Source organism: Paramisgurnus dabryanus, chromosome 19 (genome assembly GCF_030506205.2).
Source record: "Paramisgurnus dabryanus chromosome 19, PD_genome_1.1, whole genome shotgun sequence".
NCBI lineage: Eukaryota > Metazoa > Chordata > Actinopteri > Cypriniformes > Cobitidae > Paramisgurnus > Paramisgurnus dabryanus.
Genome location: NC_133355.1, coordinates 28,895,871 through 28,922,014, shown reverse-complemented (window position 1 = coordinate 28,922,014; position 26,144 = coordinate 28,895,871). Strand labels below are relative to the sequence as shown.

General features: G+C 39.7%; 1 protein-coding gene and 1 non-coding gene across 2 annotated transcripts; both read left to right on the top strand.

The window, feature by feature from the left end:
- The first annotated feature begins 1,081 nt into the window (after positions 1–1,081).
- kpnb1 (karyopherin (importin) beta 1) lies at positions 1,082–24,321 on the top strand. The gene is made up of 22 exons (XM_065290956.2): positions 1,082–1,334; positions 2,167–2,225; positions 4,699–4,881; positions 5,049–5,249; positions 5,339–5,491; positions 8,458–8,517; positions 8,895–8,984; positions 9,061–9,171; positions 9,269–9,370; positions 10,306–10,530; positions 10,611–10,802; positions 11,040–11,170; positions 13,535–13,682; positions 13,772–13,843; positions 13,927–14,071; positions 14,152–14,234; positions 14,611–14,718; positions 15,964–16,107; positions 18,010–18,115; positions 18,188–18,302; positions 18,843–19,004; positions 23,135–24,321. Coding segments are annotated over exons 1-22 (2,631 nt in total). The 5' UTR covers positions 1,082–1,294; the 3' UTR covers positions 23,136–24,321.
- Positions 14,263–14,405, top strand: LOC135780106 (small nucleolar RNA SNORA79). Its single transcript, XR_010544980.1, has one exon. It is a non-coding gene; the product is annotated as a small nucleolar RNA SNORA79 (small nucleolar RNA).
- Positions 24,322–26,144: the final 1,823 nt, after the last annotated feature.

The window sequence follows — 26,144 nt, the reverse complement described above, 5'->3', positions numbered from 1 at the left end:
AGGTGACTGAAAAATGTCTAATAACAAATTATTTAAAGGTTTTGAGCTTTGTGTAATTTTTTTAAGTAATATGTACTCAATCTTAAACTGGGAAATATAAAAAATCAGTGTGTGACATTAATTTTACAATTTAAAAACATAATGTGGCTTCATCGTAAAACATTATTGAATAATAAAAGTTTAAGAGCAGTCCTAGGACATAAACTAATCACCAAATTACAAATCCATCCAGGTTGGATATGAAGTATCAAACAAACTTGTATCTGAACCAAGTTGTGCATCAGTCGACTGTGTACATTCTGATTTCTTGAACGACTATAAGATGTGACTGTGTTTCTAAAGGGTTAATTATTGGCCTTCATCAATCAAAAAACATAGATGTGGGTTAAGAATTGTCCAACACATTAAAGATGGGAGAATAGCGATACTATGCACAAGAAATGTGCTTGGGAGACATTAAATTATCGTGACTGGAAGTCCTGAAGCTATATCATGCAAAATCAAGCACATACAATATGTAATAATGAAAGTAAAAGCATTTCAGCACATAAAGTGTGACAAGATCTTACAGGATTGGGAGTAAACATGCGGTCACAAGAAAGCCTCTTGTTATATTTGAAAAACGATCAGAAAAGACAGCATAAAGATTAGACTGCGGAGCAATGGAAAAGCTCCAGATCTAATTCCAAAGTGATGGAAGGGGTCAGGTCAGAGTTGACTCAGCAACATTATGCAGCAATAAAATGATGTCAGCAATGACCAGGTTATCCAGAGGTTCAATACAAGATCTCGACCAAACATAATGCAACACTACTTTATTGTTTCTGGCTTTAAATAAAGTAATTTACCAGCTCTTATTTTGTCATCTGTGATTATTTCTGTTCTTATGATTTTGAGTCATGTAATATTATAGGCCTTATATAAGCCTCAAAACCTATTACACTTACATCAGTTCTAGTTATTTTCTGAGTTTTAAACTCGTGTTTTGAATATGAATGGCCACAAATTTGCCACGGTCGCTGTGGTGATGATGCGCGCTCGCGCGGGGTGGGAGGAGACTCTTACGTCAGCGCGTGATATCATTCCGCAGGCGGGAGTTCCGCGCGGCCTTTTCCTCGCGACATCGGCAGATGAGAAGAAGCGCGTAACTGCGCGTGAAGTTAGTTGGAATTCGTCAGGATAATCTTTATTATCACGCGTGGACGTGTTTTTGTCTCGGAACGGCTGACTCTCTACATTCCTGCTTTCTCTTCCACGTCACTGCAGAAATCTCGTCGCGTTTGCGCGCGTCAGAATGGAGCTCATCACAATCCTCGAGAAAACCGTCTCCCCAGGTACACGACACTTAATTGTCACCCTTGTGTCATATATTCGTGCGTTTGATAGTGAAGTTACTTTTTTCCGTTGGTATGGCTCTGTATGTCTTGTGTTTGTGCGCGCTCTCGCTCGCGTGTGCTTGTATGTGTGTTAGCGGGCGGCTAACGCAGTGAAGGCCACGCGCGTTTCCCATACACACACATGTTGCGTGACCACAGCTTGTAAAATGCACAAATACACACTTTTATTCATCTGATCTAGTCATTAGGACCGAACACATACATTGTCATGTCATGTGTATGTTTGGGGTGTGTGTGTTAGGGTGTGAGTGGGTGAATTTGTGTGTTTGCCGGCCTGTACAGTGACTGTCGCTCGTTTTACTTGCATCACACATATAAGTTAACTTATAAAATAGTTCCTTAATCCGTAATAGTTTTCTATTAAACGTGTTTTAGCACAAACAATATTATCATCTGGTTTATCGCGACATCGCAAGTAAGTGTTTATAAAGGTAACAGCCGGTTAGCATGTCAGTCAGGAAGTGGCTAGCCGTTAGCATGCTTAGCAGTCAGTCTGATCTCTTCTTCAGGATAATTTGAATCAATCTAACGTTACACTCTTTGCTGCTTTTTGGCTGTTATATAAATGTGAAAATAAATGGCACTGATGGGATGAGTGTGCGTTTGTTTATTAGTAATGTGAATTATGTTAGTCATCTGTAATATTAGTGATGCTTAAAGATGAATGTGATGATGTTGACCCGCAGTGGTCGCTTGTATTTGGCGGGAGAATTATGCACCCGTGAACATATTACAGTTTATAACGATAATTTTTGCGATTTGATTTCAGATCGAAATGAACTGGAGGCGGCGCAGAAGTTTCTGGAGCAGGCGGCCATCGAGAACCTGGTAAGATCCGCTGTTGTCTCATTGCTGCTGTTTGTGTCTTTAAATCTGTCTACTTAACAGGCAGGTGACGAAAGCAACGCAATGCATGATGGGAATTTAGGACACAGTGTAGTATTAAAGTTAAAGTTTTCTGCTGAAAACGAATTAAAAAGTAAATGCTTAACCCATTCATACCCTGCGTCCACTGAAATGGACATCACATCTTTTGTGGTTCAATCCAATAAAAATGCTGATCAACCAATCAAAATAAGGCACACTGATTAAAACACTTAAAAAATCAGGTCTGCAAGGGTTAATGTGTCATAACCACAGAGCAAGAGATGCATCTAAGTTTTTTTTAGACGTATCTTAGTTATACTGTTAATACCTCATATTACCGTTCATGGTCACAGTTGTCTTTGACAATTACTCTTTACATTTATACTGTTATAACATGGGAAAGTGTTATAGCGGCGTTTCCTGTCAGTTACTATACCTGCTCGCATATGTCTTGTCAAATAGCTTTTACACTAACTTTTACGATCACAAATGCATTCATATTCAACTGTATGCATAACATCTCTTTTTTTTTTTTTAATGCTTGCACTAATGCACTGAAGTGTGTCTCCGAAAATATGCCGCCCACTACCTGGAAAACACTGCACAATGATGTAATGTTCATGTGTGTGTATATATAGAAAATACATTTGTCAGGTTATGATTGTTTTACTTGCAAATAATGAGCAACTTTCGGGAGCGACTACCAATAGGAGTAAAGTCGTGGAGTTCATCGGTTAACAAGTAAAGGTCTCTGCAGAACAAAAAAAGGGCGTTCCTCAGTTAATAGATGTTTTCATATGGGATGGGTGTTTTTAGCCATCCTTTCAAAAAAGAAAGGAAGACCCAAGAGGCCATGTACTATTCTTTATTATACCACGGGGCTGTTGAACGCTCTATTCTGATTGGCTGAGAAATATTCCATAAGTGTTAATAATTCTTCTGTAAAACGCACACTTAACCTGTTAATTGTCTTAAAATAAGCACCAAACAAAATGTTGGTGGAATAATTGACTCTGGTCCTTTGAATTATTCCTTACTACTTTTGCAATTTTTGTTAACTCTTTCATGTCATGATCTTGAGAATATAAGATAACTCATGCTTGCATGCACACAGTTCAACTCCGTTACTGACTAATGCCCCGTTCAGACCGCCACGGACGTTTGTGCTGTGTGTCGCCCATATTTTTCAATAAGGTCATTAGAGGCTTTCCCAATTCTGTTTGTCATAAACAATTATAGTCCACTGAGATGTATGACATGATGAGAGTTTGTTAGGCGCGCAGGAGTTTAAAACCGGGTGTGTGTTCACTCCCTGGCACGCTGGAAATTTCAGAGCACCTTGGCTTTAATGTCGCGAGTTTTAGGAAGGTTGCGGTCGTGACAGTGTTAAGTAAATCAGCTTCTTTTTTTGCCCACCAATCAAGTGCCTTGTCATAAATGAGTAAAAAACTATTGCCCCCCGATATTATCGGTTATCAGCGATCTCGCAGGCTGATGAAAAGACGATCTCACAATGGGGCAAACACTAGTTTATGTTTAACAGCTTAAGATTTTAAGTTACTCCTCTTAAAGGGTAGCCTAGATATCTAGACGCACCCTAGCGGCCGCAAAATATATTTGCCGCCATTAAGAGCTCCAAAAACCAAAATTGTGTCAGGCCAGTCACATCGTGTATAGCATATGCGGGGCGGGCTTAACATAATGACGACAGCGTTGCGACTTGAAAACAAAGAATGGCTGCTGCTGGCGAACAGCTGTCTTTTGAATCGCTTTGGCCGCGACTATGGAGGACTTCGTTATGTTTTTCTTAGAGAAAAGGGCAAAGAACCTTACTGAAGTCCTTTTTAAGCAATGAAGATGTGCTTGGAGTTTTGTCGACTGGTAGCGCTATCCTATTGCATGCAGAGGCATTTTGAGGGACAACCTTTTATCCCGCCCCACGGATTGAGCCGTCTGTGTGACGAGTTGCCAGACCTTACATCTTGATGTGTAGGTCTGGCTATCCAGGCTACTTGAAGGGTCTAAAATAAGTAAAGGAGATTTTTAAGACTGTTTTATGACTTTACCTTTAAGTCCAGCACTTTATTATAACTGAAAGTCCTGTGTAGCAAACTTTTTACTTGAGTGGAATAAATGTATTTGTTGAAAAATCGCTTCACATTTGAGCAAGAATCGTACAGCCCTTGTCACTGGTGATGTGCACGCAGCTTTAAGCATCAGCTGTTTTGTATAAGGGTACAGCTTTTCTGCATGTGAGTAATGCCGTTTACACGGTCAGGTCAAGCAGTGGCTGATTTAAATGCCAGTCAAATTATTTGTCGTGTTAGACACAGGAAACCCTATAGTCCTGTAAACAGATGCTTGCTTCTGATCATCTGCTGTGTTGGTTTGTATTCTTCATTAGTATGACATCAGTTTTCGTTGTTTTTCACAGCCAACGTTCCTGGTGGAGCTCTCTAAGGTGTTGGCCAATCCCGGAAACACGCAGGTGGCGCGCATGGCTGCCGGTCTGCAGGTGAAGAACTCTCTGACGTCAAAGGATCCGGATGTAAAGACGCAGCACCAGCAGAGATGGCTGGCCATTGACGTCAGTGCCCGCAGAGAGATCAAGAACTTTGTAAGGAGGTTTTTGTATTTAGTTTTACATTGCTTGAGATGTTTATTTTAACACATTTGGATTCTTTTGAAGATTTCAAGATTGGTTATTGCAATCTCTTCCAAGTCCTTATGTTCTCATATGTAGTGTGATGATGTGAGCTCACCTCTGCTTTCTCTCTGGTACAGGTCCTGCAGACCCTCGGCACAGAGACGTACCGGCCGAGCTCGGCCTCTCAGTGTGTTGCGTGTATAGCGTGTGCCGAGATCCCCGTCAATCAGTGGCCAGAGCTCATACCTCAGCTAGTGGCCAATGTGACCGACCCCAGCAGCACAGAGCACATGAAGGAGTCAACGCTGGAGGCCATCGGATATATCTGTCAGGATATCGTGAGTCTTCAGCTAACGATTAATTTATGTAGCCTGACCACCTGTCCTGTAACGTTAAGACTTTATATTCTTCTTAAACTGTTTGTCAGGATCCCGAGCATCTGCAGGACAATGCTAACCAGATCTTGACGGCCATCATCCAGGGCATGAGAAAGGAGGAGTCCAGCAACAACGTCAAACTCGCCGCCACTAATGCATTGCTCAACTCGCTGGAGTTCACCAAAGCCAACTTTGACAAAGAGGTATGTCTTAAATCCCTGTTTGTTTGTTTGAGATCTGGTTTAGTTACGCAGATTGTAGCAATCGGTTAAGTTTCGAATTAAGATGTCAAGTGACAGCATGTTTCTATAAAAAATTTTGTTTAGCTGAAGAAAGGAAGTCATACTTGTGTAATGAGTAAATGTGTATAATCCTTTAATGTAGATATTGGTTAACCCCATGTTCATTTTGTGATTCACATTTTGGTATGGTAAATTACCAGGATTACTGAATGAGGGAGCTAGTTACCTGTCTGTCTTGTCTCATGAACTGACTAGACTTGACACTTGGCAAAAAAATTATCTTACTTGTTGAAGAAAAAGTCATTGGAGATATTAGGTCAGTATGTCAATGGTTCGTGACCGTTGAACTGGATAATGACAGAAACATAACATTTTAACCTCAGCCTTTTGTTCATTTTTTTCAGTTTATTTTAATATCTAACATCTTTTCTGTGGAAATCATCTGCCATATAACTAGTTAGGATTCTGTGCTTTATGTAATCTAATAATACTGTTATATTAAATAAATCGTATGTCTACTGTACTTTTACTTTTCATGAATATCAGCTGACGTCACTCACATCGCAAACTTGTCTTCCGCCATTTTGAGTACCTGAAGTGGTCGCAAAAGAACTAGAAGCTATGACTTCAATATGTTGTGAGCATCAAAATCACAATTTTTACAACACTGAACAAAGTATCATGTTGTGTCGAGCCTTAAAGTATCACCTGTGTCTCTACACGTGAACTCGAGCATTGAGAACATTGTTTGTGTACACGGAGTTTACTAAAAGAAGATTTTGAACAACTGACTTTGGTTGTTTTGGTGTCCGCTCGCCGCCATCTTGCCAGTCAAAATGTATCGATCTCCGAATGTGACGTAAGGAGGGAGGAGAGTAAAGATGGATAGCTCCTTAAGCATAGTTCCATATAAATGCACGGATAATTCATTGTTTTGTCGTGAAAAACGCATCAGGGATCGAGTAGGCATCACACCCTAACCAAAATATATATTAAAAAGTAGCGTTTCTTTTATGACAGTTGAGGTGCGAAATGTCTTTCGTGGCCATTTCCCGTATCCGTTAGAATCATAGGGGCTGTTTACACTTTGTATTAAGATGTGTTTTCATCACAAGTGGACGAGAGAGACACATTACGTTTACACCTGGTATTTAAATCCGTCTCTTGTCCACTTTCGACCGCTTCTGTCCTGAATACTGTGAGGGGGTGGTCTGTCGAGACGGTGGGCGAGTCTCTCAGCTGTTATTTAAATGCAAGCGGGAGTAATTATGAGTTTATATGGCGCAAACTAATATTATGTCGAAGTACGCTGCTTGTGTAGCAATTAACTATGCTGCACAGTGTTTTGTACATGTATATGTTAGAGCTTTCTCTGAATTTTCAGTGCAATTGATGAAATAAGATCGCAACTTTCACACGCTTTCAAAATGAAACTACGGAGATCACCCGCTTTAGTTTTATCAATGAAAGGCTAAAAATAGCGCTGTTCACTGTGTGTTCGCGCCATAAGTCAGTAAAGACGTAAAACATTGTGTTCAGTACCTCAGATTACATAAATGGGCGGAGAGAAGGCGTCGCGTGTGGCTGATCGAACACATTCAACCACATGTGCGTTTACACTACAAAAGCAATCCTATCAAAAGTGGTTTCGACTACCTCTGAATGTGTTTGAAAGTGGTCGAAAGTGGACGAGCTCAAAACGTTTTGAACACCGTTTACACCTGGCATTAACGTTGTCCACTTGTGATTCGATCGATGAAAACGCATGTTAATGCCAAGTGTAAACAGCCTCATAGACTGTAAAAGATAAGAAATCCGTAAATCTTAGCAAGCTAGCCAATGCTTCAGTAATGCTTGTCAGTAGCCTACTGGTACTCGGTAGGTACTCAAGATGGCGGCAGGCAACTGGAATGATGTAAAAGGTCTCGTGACTGATATTCATGAATAGCTAAATTGGGGTGAACTATCAGCTCTGGCATCTATCATTGCTTTTATATGAATGCATCACTTTATTTTATAGATAATGAACTAACCAATGTGTCAATAAGTTGCATTATTTGCGATACGTCTTTTAATGATTATTAAGTCTTAATAAATGCAGAGCAAAGCTCTTTCACGGCCTCCGTTATGCATTTTAATCTCCAATTGAGTCACTGAGCAATAAATTGATGATTTTGTAAAGTTTGGTAGCTCATTACTGTGCTGACATCAAAACTGCATCGTAAGGCCAGTAATGGCATAAGGCCACAACTGCACTTACAAATTATAATCCACTGAGTGCAAGGATTGATCTTGTTTTTTGTGAAAAAACATAACAGAGAAATATGTCAAGGGCCTGAGGCGGCCGCCTCAAATCTATGCAGGAAAAACACTGACCGCCTTTGTGAAAAAAAACTTTCAGTTTTGATTTTATGGTGGGCTGCAAAAAATAAGTGAATGAAACACTGAGTTTTCATTTCCTGTCAAAGTCCAATTACACATGCAGACCACTAGTAGGCAGTGTCCACAGGCAGGCTACTAGTGTAACGTACATTATCAAGGAAAAGCAGAAGAAACAGCAGCTTGAGTTGTTAAATCTCTCTCCTCAACTTGGTCCCTTTTTGTTGTGAAATGCATTGGATTTTTTTATCTAAGGGAGCTGAGCAGACCAATCACAGCACTTGCATTTTGTTGAGACACTTCACATGATGCTTTGCTTTGGTACTTTTTAACATTTAATATAAAATCCTATCATCTGTATTTAGATTTTGTTGCTGTGTCTCTGCAGCATAGTTTCTTATTTGGGCTCAAAAGACTATTTGAGAAATAAACTATTTCATAAAATGTGGTCAGAAGTTGAAACCGTTTGAACTCGGTTGCGCAGTTTCTAAGAGCATTATGAAAGTGTTGACATGACTTTAAATCTTGTCCTCTCTCTCTTCCTGTAGACAGAAAGACACTTCATCATGCAGGTCGTTTGTGAAGCTACTCAGTGTCCAGACACCAGGGTAAGTTTCTTCTGTTACTGTCAGTTGTTCATCTGAGTTACTTTATCCATTGTTAAAGCAACACTATGTAGTTTCCATGTAAAAATGACTTACAGCTCCCCCATGTGGATGAAAAGACACAACAGTGCCTGGTATCAGACACTCTTCTGCAGGCAGGGGGAGGGGCTGGGCTGTGTTTCCTACCCTCCACCTCCACTTTCAGAGTGTGCTTGTAGCAGCTAGGAGGTTGCTCAGGTTGCAGCAACAGTACAATTTGTCCAGTTAAAAGTTGTTCTATCACTGAAATAATTTTAGAGACATTATTTAAAGGTAAAAAAACTACATAGTGTTGCTTTAACGTGTCATGCTGTGTAACGCTGCTGTTTTTTGATCTGTAGGTGAGAGTGGCTGCGCTGCAGAACCTGGTGAAGATCATGTCCTTGTATTACCAGTACATGGAGACATACATGGGCCCTGCACTATTCGCTGTGAGTTTGTTGTTCTACCCCTGAGCTGTTTTTAGACTGTAAGATTGTGATGATCTTAACTCCTCTTTCTGTGCAGATCACAATAGAGGCCATGAAGAGTGACATTGATGAAGTGGCCTTACAGGGAATTGAGTTCTGGTCCAACGTCTGTGATGAAGAGATGGATCTGGCTATTGAAGCAACTGAGGTAATACTCAACACACTCGAACATCTCTATTATTTAATTATAACACAAATAGAAAATTAATGTATCATTTCTGTGTTTGCGATCCGTGTGTCTTTAGGCATCTGAACAGGGACGTCCTCCGGAGCACACAAGCAAGTTTTATGCTAAAGGAGCTCTGCAGTACCTGGTGCCCATCCTCACACAAACACTCACCAAACAGGTAATCCACACCTTTACCTCCTTCAGTCAGATTTCATCCTTTTGATGTTTATGGAGCCCAATTCTTCCTCACTGATATTCTTATCATTTGAAGTATCCGTAATTAACCCAGATGTAGAGAGCTCTTTATATGACCTTTGGTTTTAAACTTGGCGGTCATGGTTTTTTCAGGCAGAAACATTGTTGAGAGTCGTCAGACCAGGTGATGCCAAAGTCTCTTTAGGGAAGTCGTGCCGCTAAGCGGCCATGTTTGCATCGCCTCAGACTGATTTGACTTTGGTTCACTTAATAGAAGCAGGACGTCGCCAGTGTGTCCTTTTTGAGGATGTCGTTGTCACAGTCCCCTATTCATAGTAATAGGAGTGCTCAAACATAACTCATATCTTTGCCTATGCTTACCGTAGCCTCAGTTTCTTCTTGTCAGCTGATCTGGAGATTTTGTAGGGCAAGGTGAAATGAAACACTGTTGTGTGCCAAAATCCTAAGAGATCAGCATTTGAGACCATTCTTCAATGTAAATGGCCTTTTACATTTGCATTTAGCAGATGCTTTTATCCAAAGTGACTTGCAAAAGAGATTTATAAAAAGTTTTCCTAATCTTTGTGTGTAAAAAAAATCAGCGAACAGATGTAAACTACAGTTTTTGGAGCTGTTGGCACGGAACACATTTTTGCTTTTATGAAAGTGAGGTTGTAATGCTCAGGATTGCTTTGTTTAAGGTCTCAGGCGTGCTCCAATACTGATATTGTAGCTGAAACTTAGCCACTGCCTTAAAATATAATGGACTGCATGCCCCTCCCCAGATGCTTTTGTTTCACTTCCTTTTCACAAACAGTGTCTCTAAAAGCTTAACGATTGAGACGTGCATGCTAAAAAGAGTACAGATATTTTCTGGATGTTTGCATTGTATACATTTTTTTTTTTTTTTTTTTGAAGGATGAGAATGACGATGATGATGACTGGAACCCGTGTAAAGCTGCAGGTGTCTGTCTCATGCTGTTGGCCACTTGCTGCGAGGACGATGTCGTCCCTCACGTGTTGCCCTTCATCAAAGATCACATCAAACATCCAGATTGGCGCTACCGCGACGCCTCCGTCATGGCGTTCGGCTCGATCCTAGAGGGCCCTGAACTCAACCAGCTCAAACCTCTTGTCATTCAGGTGACCGTTTAACGTTGTCTTCATGTCGTGTTGGCACAGTCAGAATGTTTATTTTAAAACTCAATCTGTGTGTGTGACAGGCCATGCCCACCCTTATTGAGCTTATGAAGGACCCCAGTGTGGTGGTGAGGGATACGACGGCCTGGACGTTAGGACGCATCTGTGATCTTCTGCCCGAGGCAGCCATCAATGAGATCTATCTGGCCCCTCTGCTCCAGTGCCTGATTGAAGGTCTGGGGGCCGAACCTCGCGTGGCCTCCAACGTCTGCTGGGTATATTGATGTTGTTTAATTATATTGATGTGAGATTACACCTGTCATGAATGTTTTGTGTGTCTGATATGAGAAAAGCGTAAAGGGTACGTGTTTCATTTTGAGACCAGTGTGTGGTCTGCGTCCATACTGTGATTTTGATTTAAATGGATGAGCTGCCTTTCAGGACTTACAGGACCGTGACCGCTGCTGGTGTGGTGCTGTACAGTGAATCTCATGGATGTGTGCTCATTTTAGGCTTTCTCCAGTTTGGCTGAAGCTGCATATGAAGCCACGGATGCTGCTGATGATCAGGAGGAACCTAGCACTTACTGTCTGTCCTCATCTTTTGAGCTGATCGTCCAGAAACTTTTAGAGACCACAGACAGGTAATCATGACTAAACGTTAGTAGGAAGTTATCGTAGGTTCGTATTATTGTGCTTTAATGACACGACAGAAAAAGAAGAATGGATACAGAGCAACTAACTTTAACATGAAAGTTCAGGGTTTCCCGCAGCACTTTGCAGTTCGGGTGGCCCGCCTAAGGTGGGAAACCCTACCGTCATCCAAAATGTTGATGTCTTTCTTTGTTCATTCGAGAAGGAATTATGTTTTTTGAGGAAAACATTCCAGAATTTTTCTAATTTTAATGGACCCCAACACTTAACAGTTTTAATGCAGTTTCAACAGAGTTTCAAAGGACTCTAAACAATCCCAAACGAAGCATAAGGGATAAACAATAAGTATGCACTTTTAAACCACAACTTCTCGTATATCTCCGGTCCTGTGTCGCGCCAGCGCAACCTCACATAATTGCGTAATGACGTAGAAAGGTCACGTGTTACATATATGAAACGCACATTTGCAGACCATTTTAAACAATAAACTGACACAAAGACATTAATAAGTATCATTCAACATACAACAACGTCGGAACGGTCCTCTTTCTCCAGACTTGTAAACACTGGGTCGTAGTTTCGGATTCGTCATCCGTGACCTCTTGACGTGATGACGTATTACGCGAGGTTGCGCTGGCACGTCACAGTACCGGAGATAGACGAGAAGTTGTGTTTTAAAAGTGTATATTTTTTATTTTTCTCGTGAAAAATTTCGCCAGATAAGACCCTTAAGCCTTGTTTGGGATTGTTTAGAGTTCTTTGAAACTCCGTTGAAACTGCAATTTTAAACCGCATCAAAACTATTAAATGTTGGGGTCCATTAAAATGAGAAAAATCCTGGAATGTTTTCCTCAAAAAAACTTAATTTCTTCTCGACTGAACAAAGAAAGACATTTTGGATGACATGGTGGTGAGTAAAGTATCTGGATTTTTTTTAAAGCTGACATAACACAAGATGTTTTTCCCAATCTAATGTTAATCTTGCTTACCTATAGAGTAGTATTTCATTATTCATATGTCCAAAGAGTCTTTCGTTTTGTCAGATTTATAAAAGAAAGAACAGCCTTTCCGATTTTTGGCGTAAAAGGTCAAACACTTGAAGGCGTGCAGTGGGCGCAGCTATAGAGTTACGAGTATGCGCAGCTTTGGATACTACTTTTGGATTTCCAGCCAACATAGATTGAAATCAAACTTATAAAAAACTTTTTTTTAATAACCAGCCTTATATTATAAATATGATCCAGAATCGGATACTTAGTCAGTAATGGACAAACAGGAACAATAGCAGCAACAGCAGGACATCTCTATCTGGTAATTAATCCTTGCTTGTTTATCTGCTATTTTAATAAAAAGCATCATAATCTAGTTTTTAACTGCATTTGCCTGTTTTAAAAGGTGTAAATGTTGTAAATGCAGTACAAAGTTCTGTTGTTCGTGTTGTTTACATTACATGCACGTATGCGCGATTGCAAACAAAACATGTGAGATTTTGATTTACTTACGCCTGTGGTTGTGACTCCTAAACCGGGTCTTTTTAAAGTTTTGACCGCTCCAATAGTTGTAAAAAAGTGGAAAATCTGGTGTCAAACTGAGCCTTGTTTGTAAAGCAGTCCTCTCCGAAATGCAGCCAGGGAACAAACAAACTCATTTGCAATTACGTTGCTGTCCGAGAAAAAACGAACTGCATCGACTGTTGTCTTAAGACAGGGAAAGCTAAATAAGGTTTTCTTCTCCTTGCATTCGAAAACACACTTCTTTTGTCAAACTATCTTGCTAAAACAAAGTTGTTGCGTGCTGTGCAGTGATACCGGTGACTTCTACTCGACGGAGCAATGCTAATGCGTGTTCTCGCTCTCGCTTGACGTGCAGGGCCAGCGTGCTTTTCTGGGGGTAAAGGCCCATAAAAGGAATATGGGGTCAATCAGTCGTAACTGATACCCCCATTTGAAAAAAACTTTCCGAAACTTGTCGGGAAAAGGAGGCGTGAGTTTGGCTCAGAAATACTCTGTTACAAGCTCAACGGCTTTTTTGACACTTTGCTTATGTTTAGCATGAGGACTACAACTCAAAAGTCATAATGCATGAAATGGCATTAAACCACCCCTTTAAGAAAATTGACTAATCCTTTGAGTCTAAAGCCAACACAATGTAGGGTTGGCTTATCTAGAACTGGTTCCACAAAACCAAACCGGGGAATCGATCTGACGCGCGCATTCTGATTCTGTTGATCGTTTTCTGAGTTTTTAGTCATTCTTGCAAAGTGATCAGCTGTGAGCGTTACATTGCATTAATAATTTTAGAAACACCCTGTCTGGTGTCTGGCCGTTAGATGACTGTTACATCATTGTTTTTAGGCCAGATGGACATCAGAATAATTTGCGGAGTGCGGCGTATGAAGCGTTGATGGAGATCGTGAAAAACAGCGCGAAGGATTGTTACCCGGCAGTGCAGAAGACGACTCTGGTCATCATGGAGCGATTGCAGCAGGTCCTGCAGATGGAGGTAAGAAAAAGACTCTTCTTAAATCTGATAAAGTTTCAGCTGTACGTTTAGATGGTGGTGTTTATAAAGGTGTCTTGTCTTTTCTCTAGTCTCACATCCAGAGCACGTCAGACAGAATCCAGTTCAACGACTTGCAGTCTTTGCTGTGCGCCACGCTGCAGGTCAGAAGCTTCTCAGCATCTCTCGCATCGAGTCTGGTCATGTAATTTTTTTTTGTACTGAACCCTGCCGTCTCTTTTAACAGAACGTGTTACGAAAAGTCCAGCATCAAGATGCCCTGCAGATCTCCGATGTGGTGATGGCCTCTCTGCTGCGTATGTTTCAGAGCACAGCCGGCTCGGGCGGCGTTCAAGAGGACGCGCTCATGGCCGTCAGCACTTTGGTGGAAGGTGGGGGTGGTGTTATATCCCAAACACTAGCTGGATGTCATTTGATCAGTCACTAAATGGGGTCGTTTCTGTGTTTTCAGTGTTGGGCAGTGACTTCTTGAAATACATGGAGGCCTTCAAGCCGTTCTTGATTATTGGACTAAAGAATTATGCTGAATATCAGGTAGGGCTTGTGTGATTATAAAATGCGTTGACGATTGTTCCTCCTGCTGCTCTGAGCTCGGGCAGGTCAGGATTTTAGATCGTCATAGAGAAACCAGAGCCTACTTCACCCGGTGGGTCGCCGTCTCACGGCTGCTCGTGGCCTTACCGGATATTGCGGGACTCTACAGCTTATTCCTTGACAGTATGCTAGTATGCAAGTTGTCTTATGCTAGTATGGTTGTCCATTCAGCTCACATATGGGGGGGTTCAGTATGAACTACATGTAATTGAAATTCTTTGCTTATAAAGGTTAAACATTTCTCTAGAGGGATATGAAAGGTGTTACCATATGATGAGTATGTGCACTGTTAAACTCTCTTCCTGTCTTTCATCAGGTTTGTCTGGCTGCAGTGGGCTTGGTGTGCGATCTGTGTCGAGCTCTGATGGCCAATATTCTGCCTTACTGTGATGAAATCATGCAGTTACTGCTCGAGAACCTCGGCGTAAGTCATTACAGGATTACAGATTCACTCCTGGACATTTGAGGACATTTGTGCAAAATAAAATAAATGCTGCTTACTATCACAAGTTTTTTTTCCGTGAGCGTATCGATAGTCCAACGTCTACTATTGATACCTTATAGAGCAGGGTTCCTTAATATGTGGCCTGTGCTTGAATATCCTCAACATGGGTTGCTCAACAGAGCCACAACACCAGATGTTTGGACTGGGTACAGTTCTGTACTCACACAGCTGCGCAAACACACAATTCGAACAGGTCACACACATGTAAAATTACCTTAAAACATCACAGTCTCCACAAATATTTTGGTAAACGTGCTTGTTTGTGTTTTAGGTGACCATACATAGCTGAGAAAGAAATCGGATGTGTATCATCTCTCTTAATGTTTATCAAAACAACAAAAGACAGAATCGCTTTTTGGCTTTAAAGAAAGATCGTTCGGCCTATTTTTGCACTTTTGATATGCTTAAAGGGATAGTTCGGCCAAAAATATTAAACCCATGATTTACTCACCCCCAAGCTGTCCGAGTTGCATATGTCCATCGTTTTCCAGACAAACACATTTTCGGATATTTTAGAAAATGTTTTAGATCTTTCAGTTGATTAAATGTAATGTTACGGGGTCCACGACCTTCAAGTCCAAAAAAAGTCCGTCCATCCTTCACAAAGTAAATCCAAACGGCTCCAGGATGATAAACAAAGGTCTTCTGAGGGTAATCCGTGCGGTGTTGTTGTAGAAATATCCATATTTAAAACTTTATGAACGAAAATAAATACCTTCTGGTAGCGCCGCCATCTTGGACTCCTCTGTATTCAGGAGAGAGTATTAGCGTAGTGTACGCACTTTTCTTAGTGACGTATGACAAATTCGGAGGGCGGGGGCACAGAGCAGCAGCAGAGTAGCCTCCGTAGGCTGTGTAAGCTCTCATCCTGTATTTTAACGTTTCTGTCATTTAGTATTTGACTGATTTGTTTATTGAGAGATGTGCTATGGTGATAGCTGCGTATTCCACAAATTAGGAAATTATCAAGACATACAAACCTTATGATATGACAATGAACACATGAATGCAGCTTTGTGTTATTCACGAGAAGCCAGAGATCCGTGCGTTTTTGCGTGACGATCCTTGTCAATAAAAGCTCTAGTGTACAGTAATGTATACAGTGGATCATATTGTCTGTCTCTAATGTGTGGCGGTTTGTTGTTGTGTGGTTTGTATTTGCAGAATGAGAATGTGCACAGGTCTGTGAAACCCCAGATCCTGTCTGTTTTTGGTGATATTGCTCTCGCCATTGGAGGTGAATTCAAGAAGTATCTGGATATCGTGCTGGACACTTTGCAGCAGGCTTCACAAGCACAGGTGGACAAGGTAAATCTAACAAATCAATTGAGAGGTTTTTTGTTAATCTGTCTGATAATATCTAAAAACAGTGAAGTTACAGCGTTGAACGCATCAGCAGAGGGCTGGCACACCTCTGGTCTACCTGATGTCTGATGCAGTCACAGGCTGTTTCTCAATATGCGTTCTTCAGCGATCTTGTGTTCTTGCTCTACGTAATCATTAACCGTCGAAGTTCAATTCCAATTCTCAAGAATACCCGGATGTGTTCTTGATGTTGAGGATGCAGACTTGCGCGCTGAAAATGCGTTACACCCCAGAAGTAATTGCGGTAAAACAATGGCGGAGGTCAGGTGACCGACAGGAAGATCGCACACATCTCAATTCTGACAAGTGTGTTCTCGCGACCACCTGAGTTTGTCAAGGTCGCCTGGCAAGACCGATCTCCACGAGAACGCCAGTCCGTGCTTTGCGTTCTTGGAATTGAGAAACAGCCATAGTGAAGGTTTCGTTTTTGCACTACAGCATGGGTCTTAAACCGGGGGTCCGGCAGCACTTCTTGGGGTCCGCCAAATAATGTTTTATCACAAAATTAGACGTTTGAAGTGTCATGAAACCGTATCAAAATAAGATGCATACAGTTAAAAAAAATCAGTTTTTTCCACATTTAAGGGGAAAATTTTCATTACCGCAATGTGTCCATGACTGGATTTGGGTTCTTTGATATGGAAATATTTATAATTAAAAAAATCTAAAAAATAAAAAGCTTCAGTGCATGTTATGCTATAAACATTTACAGTAAAGAAACATGTGGCATTTGTCTCTACATTTACAATGATCACCAATAATAAGGAATATGAATGTGTCCTAAAACAATTTTCAATCATTGTTTAAGCCCTCGATGAACTTTCAAAAAAAACTTTTTTGTTCTCTTTACCGAAACATGAGTTTGTAATATATTTAATGTAATATCATGTTGCGGTAATGATGATTTTTGACAATGAAAATCTAAAAAAGGAAGTAATTCTATAGGAAATATTTTTGGATGCTGGACACCTTCTAAATCTGTATTTCGTGAGAATCACCCATATGTACAAAACTTTACAACCAGTTGCACAGGTACGCAACCACGTAAGCTTATTGAAGGTACAGCGTGCAGTGCAATTTTAGCCTCCGAAAAATATCTAAAGACTAAGCGCCCACTCAGTAAGTGGCATCTATAGACGGTTTCAGCAGTAACGACATAAGCGGCTTTCATGGTCAACACGTAACCTCCGGTAAACATGCTAAGAATAAATAACAACAAAGTCCTTTTAAAGTAGTTTATTTATATAACAAGCTAAATAAACAACACGTAGATTACCCAGGAAACAAAAACATTTGTTATTTTCGATGAGGTATTTATTCAAGACTTCAGTTTAGCATCTAGTCAGACCATTAAAAAACAAAGTAAAGTTCCAACCATACGCGTAATCACGTCACCACACTTGCGTCTGATGAAACAGTCTATATGTACATCTTACATATACGGAAGTCTCTATGATTGACAGCAGTTTTGGCCATTTGCATGTTGACAATGTGTAGTACACAGACAGAAAAAAAAAACTGGAGAGTGAAAGAGAAATATAAAGACACACAGGAGGATCGTAACAAAATGAATTGTGATGAAGCAGTAATATGAATGTGTAGTACTAAGGCTTTCATCCTAGTTTACTCCTAAATGTTCGCATCTGTGTCGATTTAAATGCTTGCTGGATGTTTTGGCATTTTTAAGTTACCATGAAATCAATATTATGTTTTAAGTAAAGTAATCTTACGTTAGGTGTTGTTTTCAAGTATAGATAAGGGGGAGTGTCTCAATCTCAGTGTTGTGTTCACACTATAATCGGTGTCAAATGTCTGATCTAAGTCTGAGATGATCTGTCATTGCAGACGGACTATGATATGGTGGATTATTTGAACGAGCTGAGAGAAGGCTGTTTGGAAGCGTACACCGGGATCATCCAGGGTTTGAAAGGAGACCAGGAGAATGTACACCGTAAGTTGAACCCGAATCAATAATTGAATGTTTCCTTTTATACGTGTGTTGATTGATTGTGTTTTTGTTCAGCTGATGTAATGCTGGTCCAGCCTCGTGTAGAGTTTATTCTGTCTTTCATTCATCACATTGCGGAGGATGAGGACCATTCAGATGGAGTTGTTGCAAATGCTGTAGGCCTCATAGGGTAAGATGTTTATTTATAAGATGTGTTTTTATGTAGATGATTAGTGAAACGCAGGTTGTCAGGCAGCAATGAAGTGAAAGTTGCATAAATGTTGACCTGCAAGGACTAGAAACAAATTGATTGTGTCCTTAAATGCACCCCGTGATGTCACTTTGTTGATCAAATGAATGAAACATCTTTCAGAGCACGCTGATCCCATTCAATTGCCAGAGTACACAAACATGTCCTGGAATTGATCGTGTCATAGCTAACATTTGCATTTGTATGACTTCTTTTCCGGTGTCTTTATGTGCAAATGTTTATAAATGCAGTAATGAATACAAATATATTTATTTGACTATTGTGTATATATGCAGGCTGATACCCAAAAATGTAGGGATTATTAGTATTTATACCCAGTGTAGAGGCAGAAATATTTTACATAATTAAAATGAAAGGGCTTAAGAGATTAAGCAAAAGTAGTACAAATGCAACATGGTTATTGTTTTCTATCTTGCTTCAATATTTCAATGACCTTTTTTCATTTCTTTTGCTCTTCAGTGACCTGTGTACAACGTTTGGCAAAGATGTAATGAAGCTAGTGGAGGTTCGACCTCAGATCAATGATTTGCTGACTGAAGGCCGGAGGTCCAAGACCAGCAAGACTAAGACGTTGGCCACATGGGCCACAAAGGAGCTTCGGAAGTTAAAGAGCCAAGCTTGGTGTGTGACTACAGACCTGTCTTATATAGGGATGTGCGAGACTAGTCGAATAAACAGTACAGCTACTAGTCGACACCTAAAACAGTAGTAGACTACACAAATAAAAATACAGATATTCTATTGTCATCTTAATTTCGAGTAAACATAATTTTAAAGTAACACGTTAAAGGGAAATATTAAAATTATTATGAAATAAAATATTAGGGCTGTCAATAGATTACATTATTTAATCTAGATTAATTGCATAATTTCATGAGTTAACTCGCGATTAATTGCAAATGAATCTCACATTTTTATCTGTTATAAATTAAACACTTAAAATTTTTACATTTTAACATTCTCTATTTAAAAACTTCAAAAAAATGCATGATTTGTTGGAATCTGACAAAACTTGACAGAACTACACCTGTTTACACAAAGCAAAAACAATATCAATATATGTTAAATATATGTTTTTCTTTTACTGTTTCATTTTGACATTGAGACAGACCGCTTTAAGATACTAATGCAGGGGTTTAATATAATGTTAGACAACAGATACTTTTCCTCAACAGTTAAACAAACATTCACTTCAGATATAACAGATTATAGGTCATACCTGCATGAATTCTTGTCAAACAGATATTTTTAAAACTGTAATTTTGTATGTCTCTATATATCTTTTGAGTCTTCTCACTCTTAATAACTCTTGTAACATCAATCAGGTCCTGAACTTTATCTCTCTTAATTATTTTAACATCAAGCAAGTCCTGCAGTCTATTTTCTATCATTTCTGCTTGCTTTAAAAACGAAACCAAAAAGTAAATGAAGACGCGTCTTTACTTTAGATTATAGTTTTGGGACGGTACACTACCGATAAAGATCATTTTAGATGTTTAATGACCATTTAGAGTACTGGATTCGCTAGACGAGACCTTAATGTTCTTATTTTTATGAAAACCTCCAAATCATCTGGACAGCGTGGGCTGTTGGCTAGACAAAGGATCAAACAGAAATTGCGTGTTGCGTTAATCGAGCGTGGCGTTAAAATAACTTTGCGTTAACGCGTCATTAACGCGGTAATTTTGACAGCCCTATAAATGATTTAAAGTTTGCGAAATCTTTTTAATTTCGATCTTGCATGTGTTTTCTTCATGTCAATAGTGCAGTCGCGCAAGCTTAGAAATGACCACTTGATATTTAAGCGATTTAGGGCCTTACAATTTGTTTTTCCTAAATTCTGTTTTACTTATTTAAAGTGCACTGGTATAATACAATGTGTTTGTGTGGTTTATAGTTAAAAAAAGCTAATTTTTTCCATATCCCGTACATTTTTGTAGCTCCAGATACACTGCTTTTCTCAAACGCTCTGATTTTGTACAAAACTCATCGATTTGAAAAACGCTTTGTCCCTGATTGGCCAGCTAATCTGTACGTTGTGATTGGTCAGAATACCTCTGACGTCAGCGGGAAATGTGACGCTCCTTACCTTTACAATGCAATGCTAACAGGAGTTAACTTGCAGGCTGTGAGTCCAAGTGGGAGGAGTTATGATAATGTCAGTCTTTACAACATCACCAATCCCAGGAAGTAAACTTTTGCCTACAATCTGTCCAAGAAAAGAGATTTACGTTGAAGACGATAACTTGCGTCATTGTTTACTTTAGGGTTTATACCTTTATGGTAAACATGTACTAATACACACTTACACACCAAAGGAAATGTAAAATCGTGAATCGGACAATAGTTGCTCTTTAAAATGTAAGAAATCGCTTATCAACCCACAAGTACATTGATTTTGCTCCCTGCACAATGGATGAGTACCGTACTTTCCAGACTATAAACCGCACCGGAGTATAAGTCGCATCATTCAAAAATGCGTCATTAAGACGAAATAACATATATAAGTCACAGTGGACTATACGTTGCGTTTATTTAGAAAATTATTTCACAAAATCCAAGCCGAAGAACAGACATTTAATCTGGAAAGGCAATTTATTCAACTAAACAATAGCACACAGAACAGCAGGCTGAATAGATGTCTGTACGTTAAAGTAATATTATCAGTTATTTAAACGATAAACCGTAGCATACAGAACTTACCTGGAAGGTTGAATAGTCTAAATTAATCGAACAAGCCAACTAGCGTGAAGTTCGCATACTCGTCATTCCACATGAACTCTTTCACTGACAGCGTTTTTTTTTTAAAGTTGCCAGCCAGCGCCAGCGTTTTTCATGATTTCGCAAAAGTTTAATGTCTTCCAGAAAATGTTCTTCAAATATATAAACATACAATATACCAAATGAAAGAACAGACCCTCTGCTTTCAAACAAAAAAAAAACGTTTCATCCTACCTTCAGTAGTTCTTTTGTAATCAGCTTTTAAATATGGGTAGGTTTCTGCAAAAACACCACATTTTGAGCAAAAAGCAGAAATAATTCCATTTTTGTGACGGACTTTTCATAGAGATCCCATTCAGCGCGATCTTTAAAACAGACACAGACATGCAGCAGCTTGCCATAGGGCAATACTTCCGGGTTTAAAAAGTTGCGGAACCACCTAGTGGATAATAGCGGTATTGCGGAAAGACTGAAAAACTCGTCATTGGCGGGGAAGCGTTTTCTCTTGATTGACGAGATATCTCGTCAATGGCGGGGAAAGAGTTAATGAATCCATTAAATTACATAATTACAGAAGCAGCATATGGGGGACTCTCGCGGCTGTAGACGGTAATGTTGTCTCTTAACTCATACTGACTTACAAGGCGCATCCGACTATAACTATAACACGCTCTCCATTTCTCTGAAACCAAATACATTTAGATTTTTCTATAGCGCCTAACGAGGACTTGACAACCTAGGTCACAGCCTATTGTTTTTGCCCTTATTTTATTATTTAATAAAAACGTATATTTACATGTTGGCGTGAAAATCGAGTCCTTATAGTCTGTTGGAAGTTCTGTCTGTTTTCCCATATTTCAGTCATTTTATTTGATAGTTAATGTAACCATGGAAAAGAACTGGTGTTTGTAACTTTTATAATGGGTTTAAAAAAATGAATGCAAAATTTGCCGAATTCTGCGCTATATAGTAAACTTCATTTTTAATGCCTGCGCCCATATTTTCCACATCTAGGAAATCATACATGCACTGTCATGCCAAACTGGCATATGCTTATGCAGATATTTACACCGGAGGCATAATCAGCAAAAGCACAGGCACTAACTGTTAGCAGAGGAAATAATATAGCAGCCCGAAGCAAGCAAAAGGCAAATGTGTCGTTTTCCTCAGCTTTCCGTCGCTGTGATCCCATTCGCTCTAAATAGTGATGGTGTTGAATTTCATAATATTTTATTTTTATCTTAGTGATAGCATGTACCTGAGAGAGAGGAGGCTTCATCAAGTCTGAAATGCTAGTACAGAAAATTACATTAATTTTGGAGCTGGCACATCAAAACATGTTAAACAATCATAACACAAGCGCACTGCATATTTATAACCTTTATTTAGCTGTAGGCTAGGTAAAAAACATGGTCTATTCTAAAAGAGCAGAATTTATTTTTTCCATATTTATTTAAAAAGTCAGAGGTATAGAAGCATTTTAGATTTCGCAAGCAAAACGACGACGTTAGTGTTGTGACTTTTTTTAATTTCTTTTTATTAATTACCCACTTGGAAACCGCTGTATAGTGTTCGTTTTTATTAATATAGTATTTGTATTAAATCTATATTTATTGAGTCGAATCGAGTATAAAAATCATGCCGTGAACTGTAATCGAAAATTGAATCAAGAATGGAAATCGAATCAATTTGATAGCTTGTGAATCGAAATCAAATCGATTTGGAACATCTGAATCGATACCCAGCCCTATTTAGCTGCAAACATGATGGGATGGCAGTTAATTAATAAATGAATGGATCGTATTTTTACACGACGTTAAACATGAAGGTTTTTGGACTGTTTTTGGGGCATTTTATCTTTTAGACTAGTCGGTTACCAAATTTTAATTTAAACATCCCCTGTGTTATAGCTCTTTGTGTCAAATCAGCCAATATTATTGGTTGGTCAGTTTCTGTGTGCATGCTTTAGAAATTGTGTGCCACGCTAACTTGCATGCAGATGTTTCAAATCCATGTTTTTTGTTTTTCAGATTACTGGCTGTGGAAATTGAACCAAGACTAATGGAAATCCAACCCACTGAGGTTTCTTCTGTCAAAGTCAAAGCAGAAGTGATGTGTGCGCTGAGATGAGTGAGAATGTGAGCGAGTGAGAGAGAAAGCGTGAGAGACATCACACCACCTTCAGAATTTAATTCCAGCAGAAAACACGGCACCCAAAACCTTCCCCAATCTTCTTCTCGTGTGGACTGCGTCTCTGACCCAACAAATAAAAGCTAGACGGCAAGCTTGTCTGAACAGTCGGTGCATCGTATGCCAATATGTCCCCAGTTAGTAAAAGAGAGAGGACTGTTTTACTTATTGTGCATCTGTGGAACACACTTTTGGGCACTTAAAAAAACAAAACAACAAAAAATCTATGACTGTGGATCGTTCCCCGTTACACAATGCACTTGAAAGATGAGAACACGGGGCAGAGATGATGATGATGATGGTGATGATGATGCTGGAGTTAATAATGGCATGACTGGAGTGTGTGTGAATAAGCGGAGGGGGCTCTACATCCCCTCTTACTGTTTCAACCGGTAATAAATAAACGTTATAAATCTTGTTGCAAATTCCGTGAGATGCACTTATGTAAACATGAACATAGGGGTAAAGTGACGGTGTCGGCGATGGGCAGCACTTTGGTGAGCGAGCGATGGACGTTCATCCTGCTTTTCTGCGAGCGAGTCACTGCAGTAATTTCTTTCTCGTTTCTTTAGGTTTTTTATAGTTCTCTCTAGTATGTTAGTATGGGCTTTAGCCGGACCTGCAAATGGGAAAAATATAGCCACTCGAGAGGTGGAAGTGTCATTCTAGCAAAGCAGTCAAACCGTCGTAAAGGTTTCAGGAATAAGATCGACACTTACATGTCTTATTTCATTCCCCTCTTATTTGATTTGCAGGAAATAAGTGCCAAATCCATGCGAGTACTTGATGGACTTGCGCTTAAACATTCATTAACAAAAGTTTCCAAATAAACATGTCATTGTTTCATTTAGATTGATGTGCTTTGCTTTTTTTCTTTTGGTTTTTTGTTTTTTATTTTCTTGCAGCACTTAATTGGAGAGTCATTCACTGAGCTTTTAAGAAATGACAATGGAGAGAATCAGACGTTTGTATGAGGTTATATTTTTCCATTGATATGAAAAAAATAAAATTTAACGTTTCCTTAGCAGTTGTGGTAAATTTACTTTGCAATGTAAGCCTGCCAACGGGTGCGTTGAAACCTACATGGCAGCTGAAGTTAGTGATTTGCTGATTTAACAAACCCTTTGTCACCTTTAATAATTGTTTGCTCTTTGCCTCATTGAATAACATTATTAATGTATGGTCAGTTTTTGGGTTTAATTAATGAATTGAAATTCCATGTTGCCAGACAATTCAATGCTTTCCACAGAAATGCAAATATTGGCAATCTTACACATCCAAGTAAAGACTGGAGTAAAATAAATGAACGTGATTAGCAAGCGGTGCATTGTACTGGGCGTCATGTTCACGTGATGCAGATTGTGAACTTTACCACCTTGCATTTCTATTGGCTGTTTTAAAGCTAATAAATGAGTAAATTAAAATGTTTGTGGTGTTTTATGCAATTTTTCTGCGCAGTTGTTTTGAGGTGCTCAGAGATGTTCGAGATCTGTTACTGTAATGGGCAAAGTGCAAAGCTCATTTTTGGCCATGCTGGTAAAGTCTCGCCTTCCAGTATAAAGTCAATCATTAATTAAACGCCAATGATTCTCTAGGGGAGGGGCTGCAGAGTGTTTTTGCCAACCTGTGCTCATACATAGTAGCTGAAGAAGTAATCGAAATACAATCAAAAACTGGAAAATAAAAACAGGAATTTTTAGAGCTTAACTCTGCTTAGCCACAGGCGCTCAAGATTTTGGGATATCAAAGATGGTGAAAGATGTATGTTGCCTAAAGGTGCCTGGTGAAGTCTGTCCAAACCTGTTTCAGAAATACCTTCGTTCCTGTTGCTTATTTGGCTGAGAATTGCTTTGGGTTTTATTCCCAGAGGACATTTGTTGATAAGATGTGCACCTTAGATGTACTGCAAGTCGCCTTGGATAAAAGTATCTGCCAAATGTGTAAATAAGAGTCATTGCCTGATAGGACAGCGATGCAATAAGTCCAATACCTTAGCTTTCAGATGCAGCCAAGGCCATAACCAGGGTTTGGAAACGAGTGAGGTCTGAGGTGGGGTGTCAAGAATTTTGCAATGCCTTTTACTTTTCAACCTATGAGACACCTATGTTTAGTTCAGCATTCTCTGTCATGCTCTACACCAGGAGTGGGGAACCCTGGGTCCTGGAGGGCCACTGTCCTGCAGAGTTTAGTTCCAACCCTAACCAAAACACCTGAATTTCATTTTCAAGTAATCCTGAAGACTTGAATTAGATTTTTCAGGTGTGTTTAATTAGGGTTAGGACTAAACTCTGCTGGACAGTGGCCCTCCAGGACCCAGGGTTCCCCACCCCTGCTCTACACTGTTGTGATTCACTCTGTTCTCCATGTTAATATTTTCTGTCTGCTCTTTGGTTTCCCTTTTAATCTTTTGTCTGTTCTTCTATCTGTTCTCCTCCATGCTACTCTGCCTTCTCTATTTTGCACCCTGTTACGCTCTTCTGTCTGCTCTCCATTCTCCTTCCTGTTACTCTCTTCTTTCTGCCCTCCATTCTCTTCTTTCTGCCCTCCATTCTCATCTTTCTGCCCTCCATTCTCATCCATGTTACCTTATTCCGTCTGCTCTCTATTCTCCTCCCTGTAACTTTCTTCTGGCTGCTCTCTATTCTTCCTGTAACTTTCTTCTGGCTGCTCTCTATTCTCCTCCCTGTTACTCTCTTCCGGCTGCTCTCTTTTCTCATCCCTGTAACTTTCTTCTGACTGCTCTCTATTCTCCTCCCTGTTACTTTCTTCCGTCTGCTCTCTATTCTTCCTGTAACTTTCTTCTGGCTGCTCTTTGTTCTCCCTGTTACTCTTCTGTCTTCTCTGTTCTCC

Bases quoted from the DNA above. Each gene is read 5' to 3' on its own strand.
- kpnb1 (XM_065290956.2), top strand. From the start codon at position 1,295: ATGGAGCTCATCACAATCCTCGAGAAAACCGTCTCCCCAG. The intron at 5,250-5,338 runs GTGAGTCTTCAG...ACTGTTTGTCAG, and splicing joins GATATATCTGTCAGGATATC to GATCCCGAGCATCTGCAGGA. The intron at 11,171-13,534 runs GTAATCATGACT...CATTGTTTTTAG, and splicing joins CTTTTAGAGACCACAGACAG to GCCAGATGGACATCAGAATA.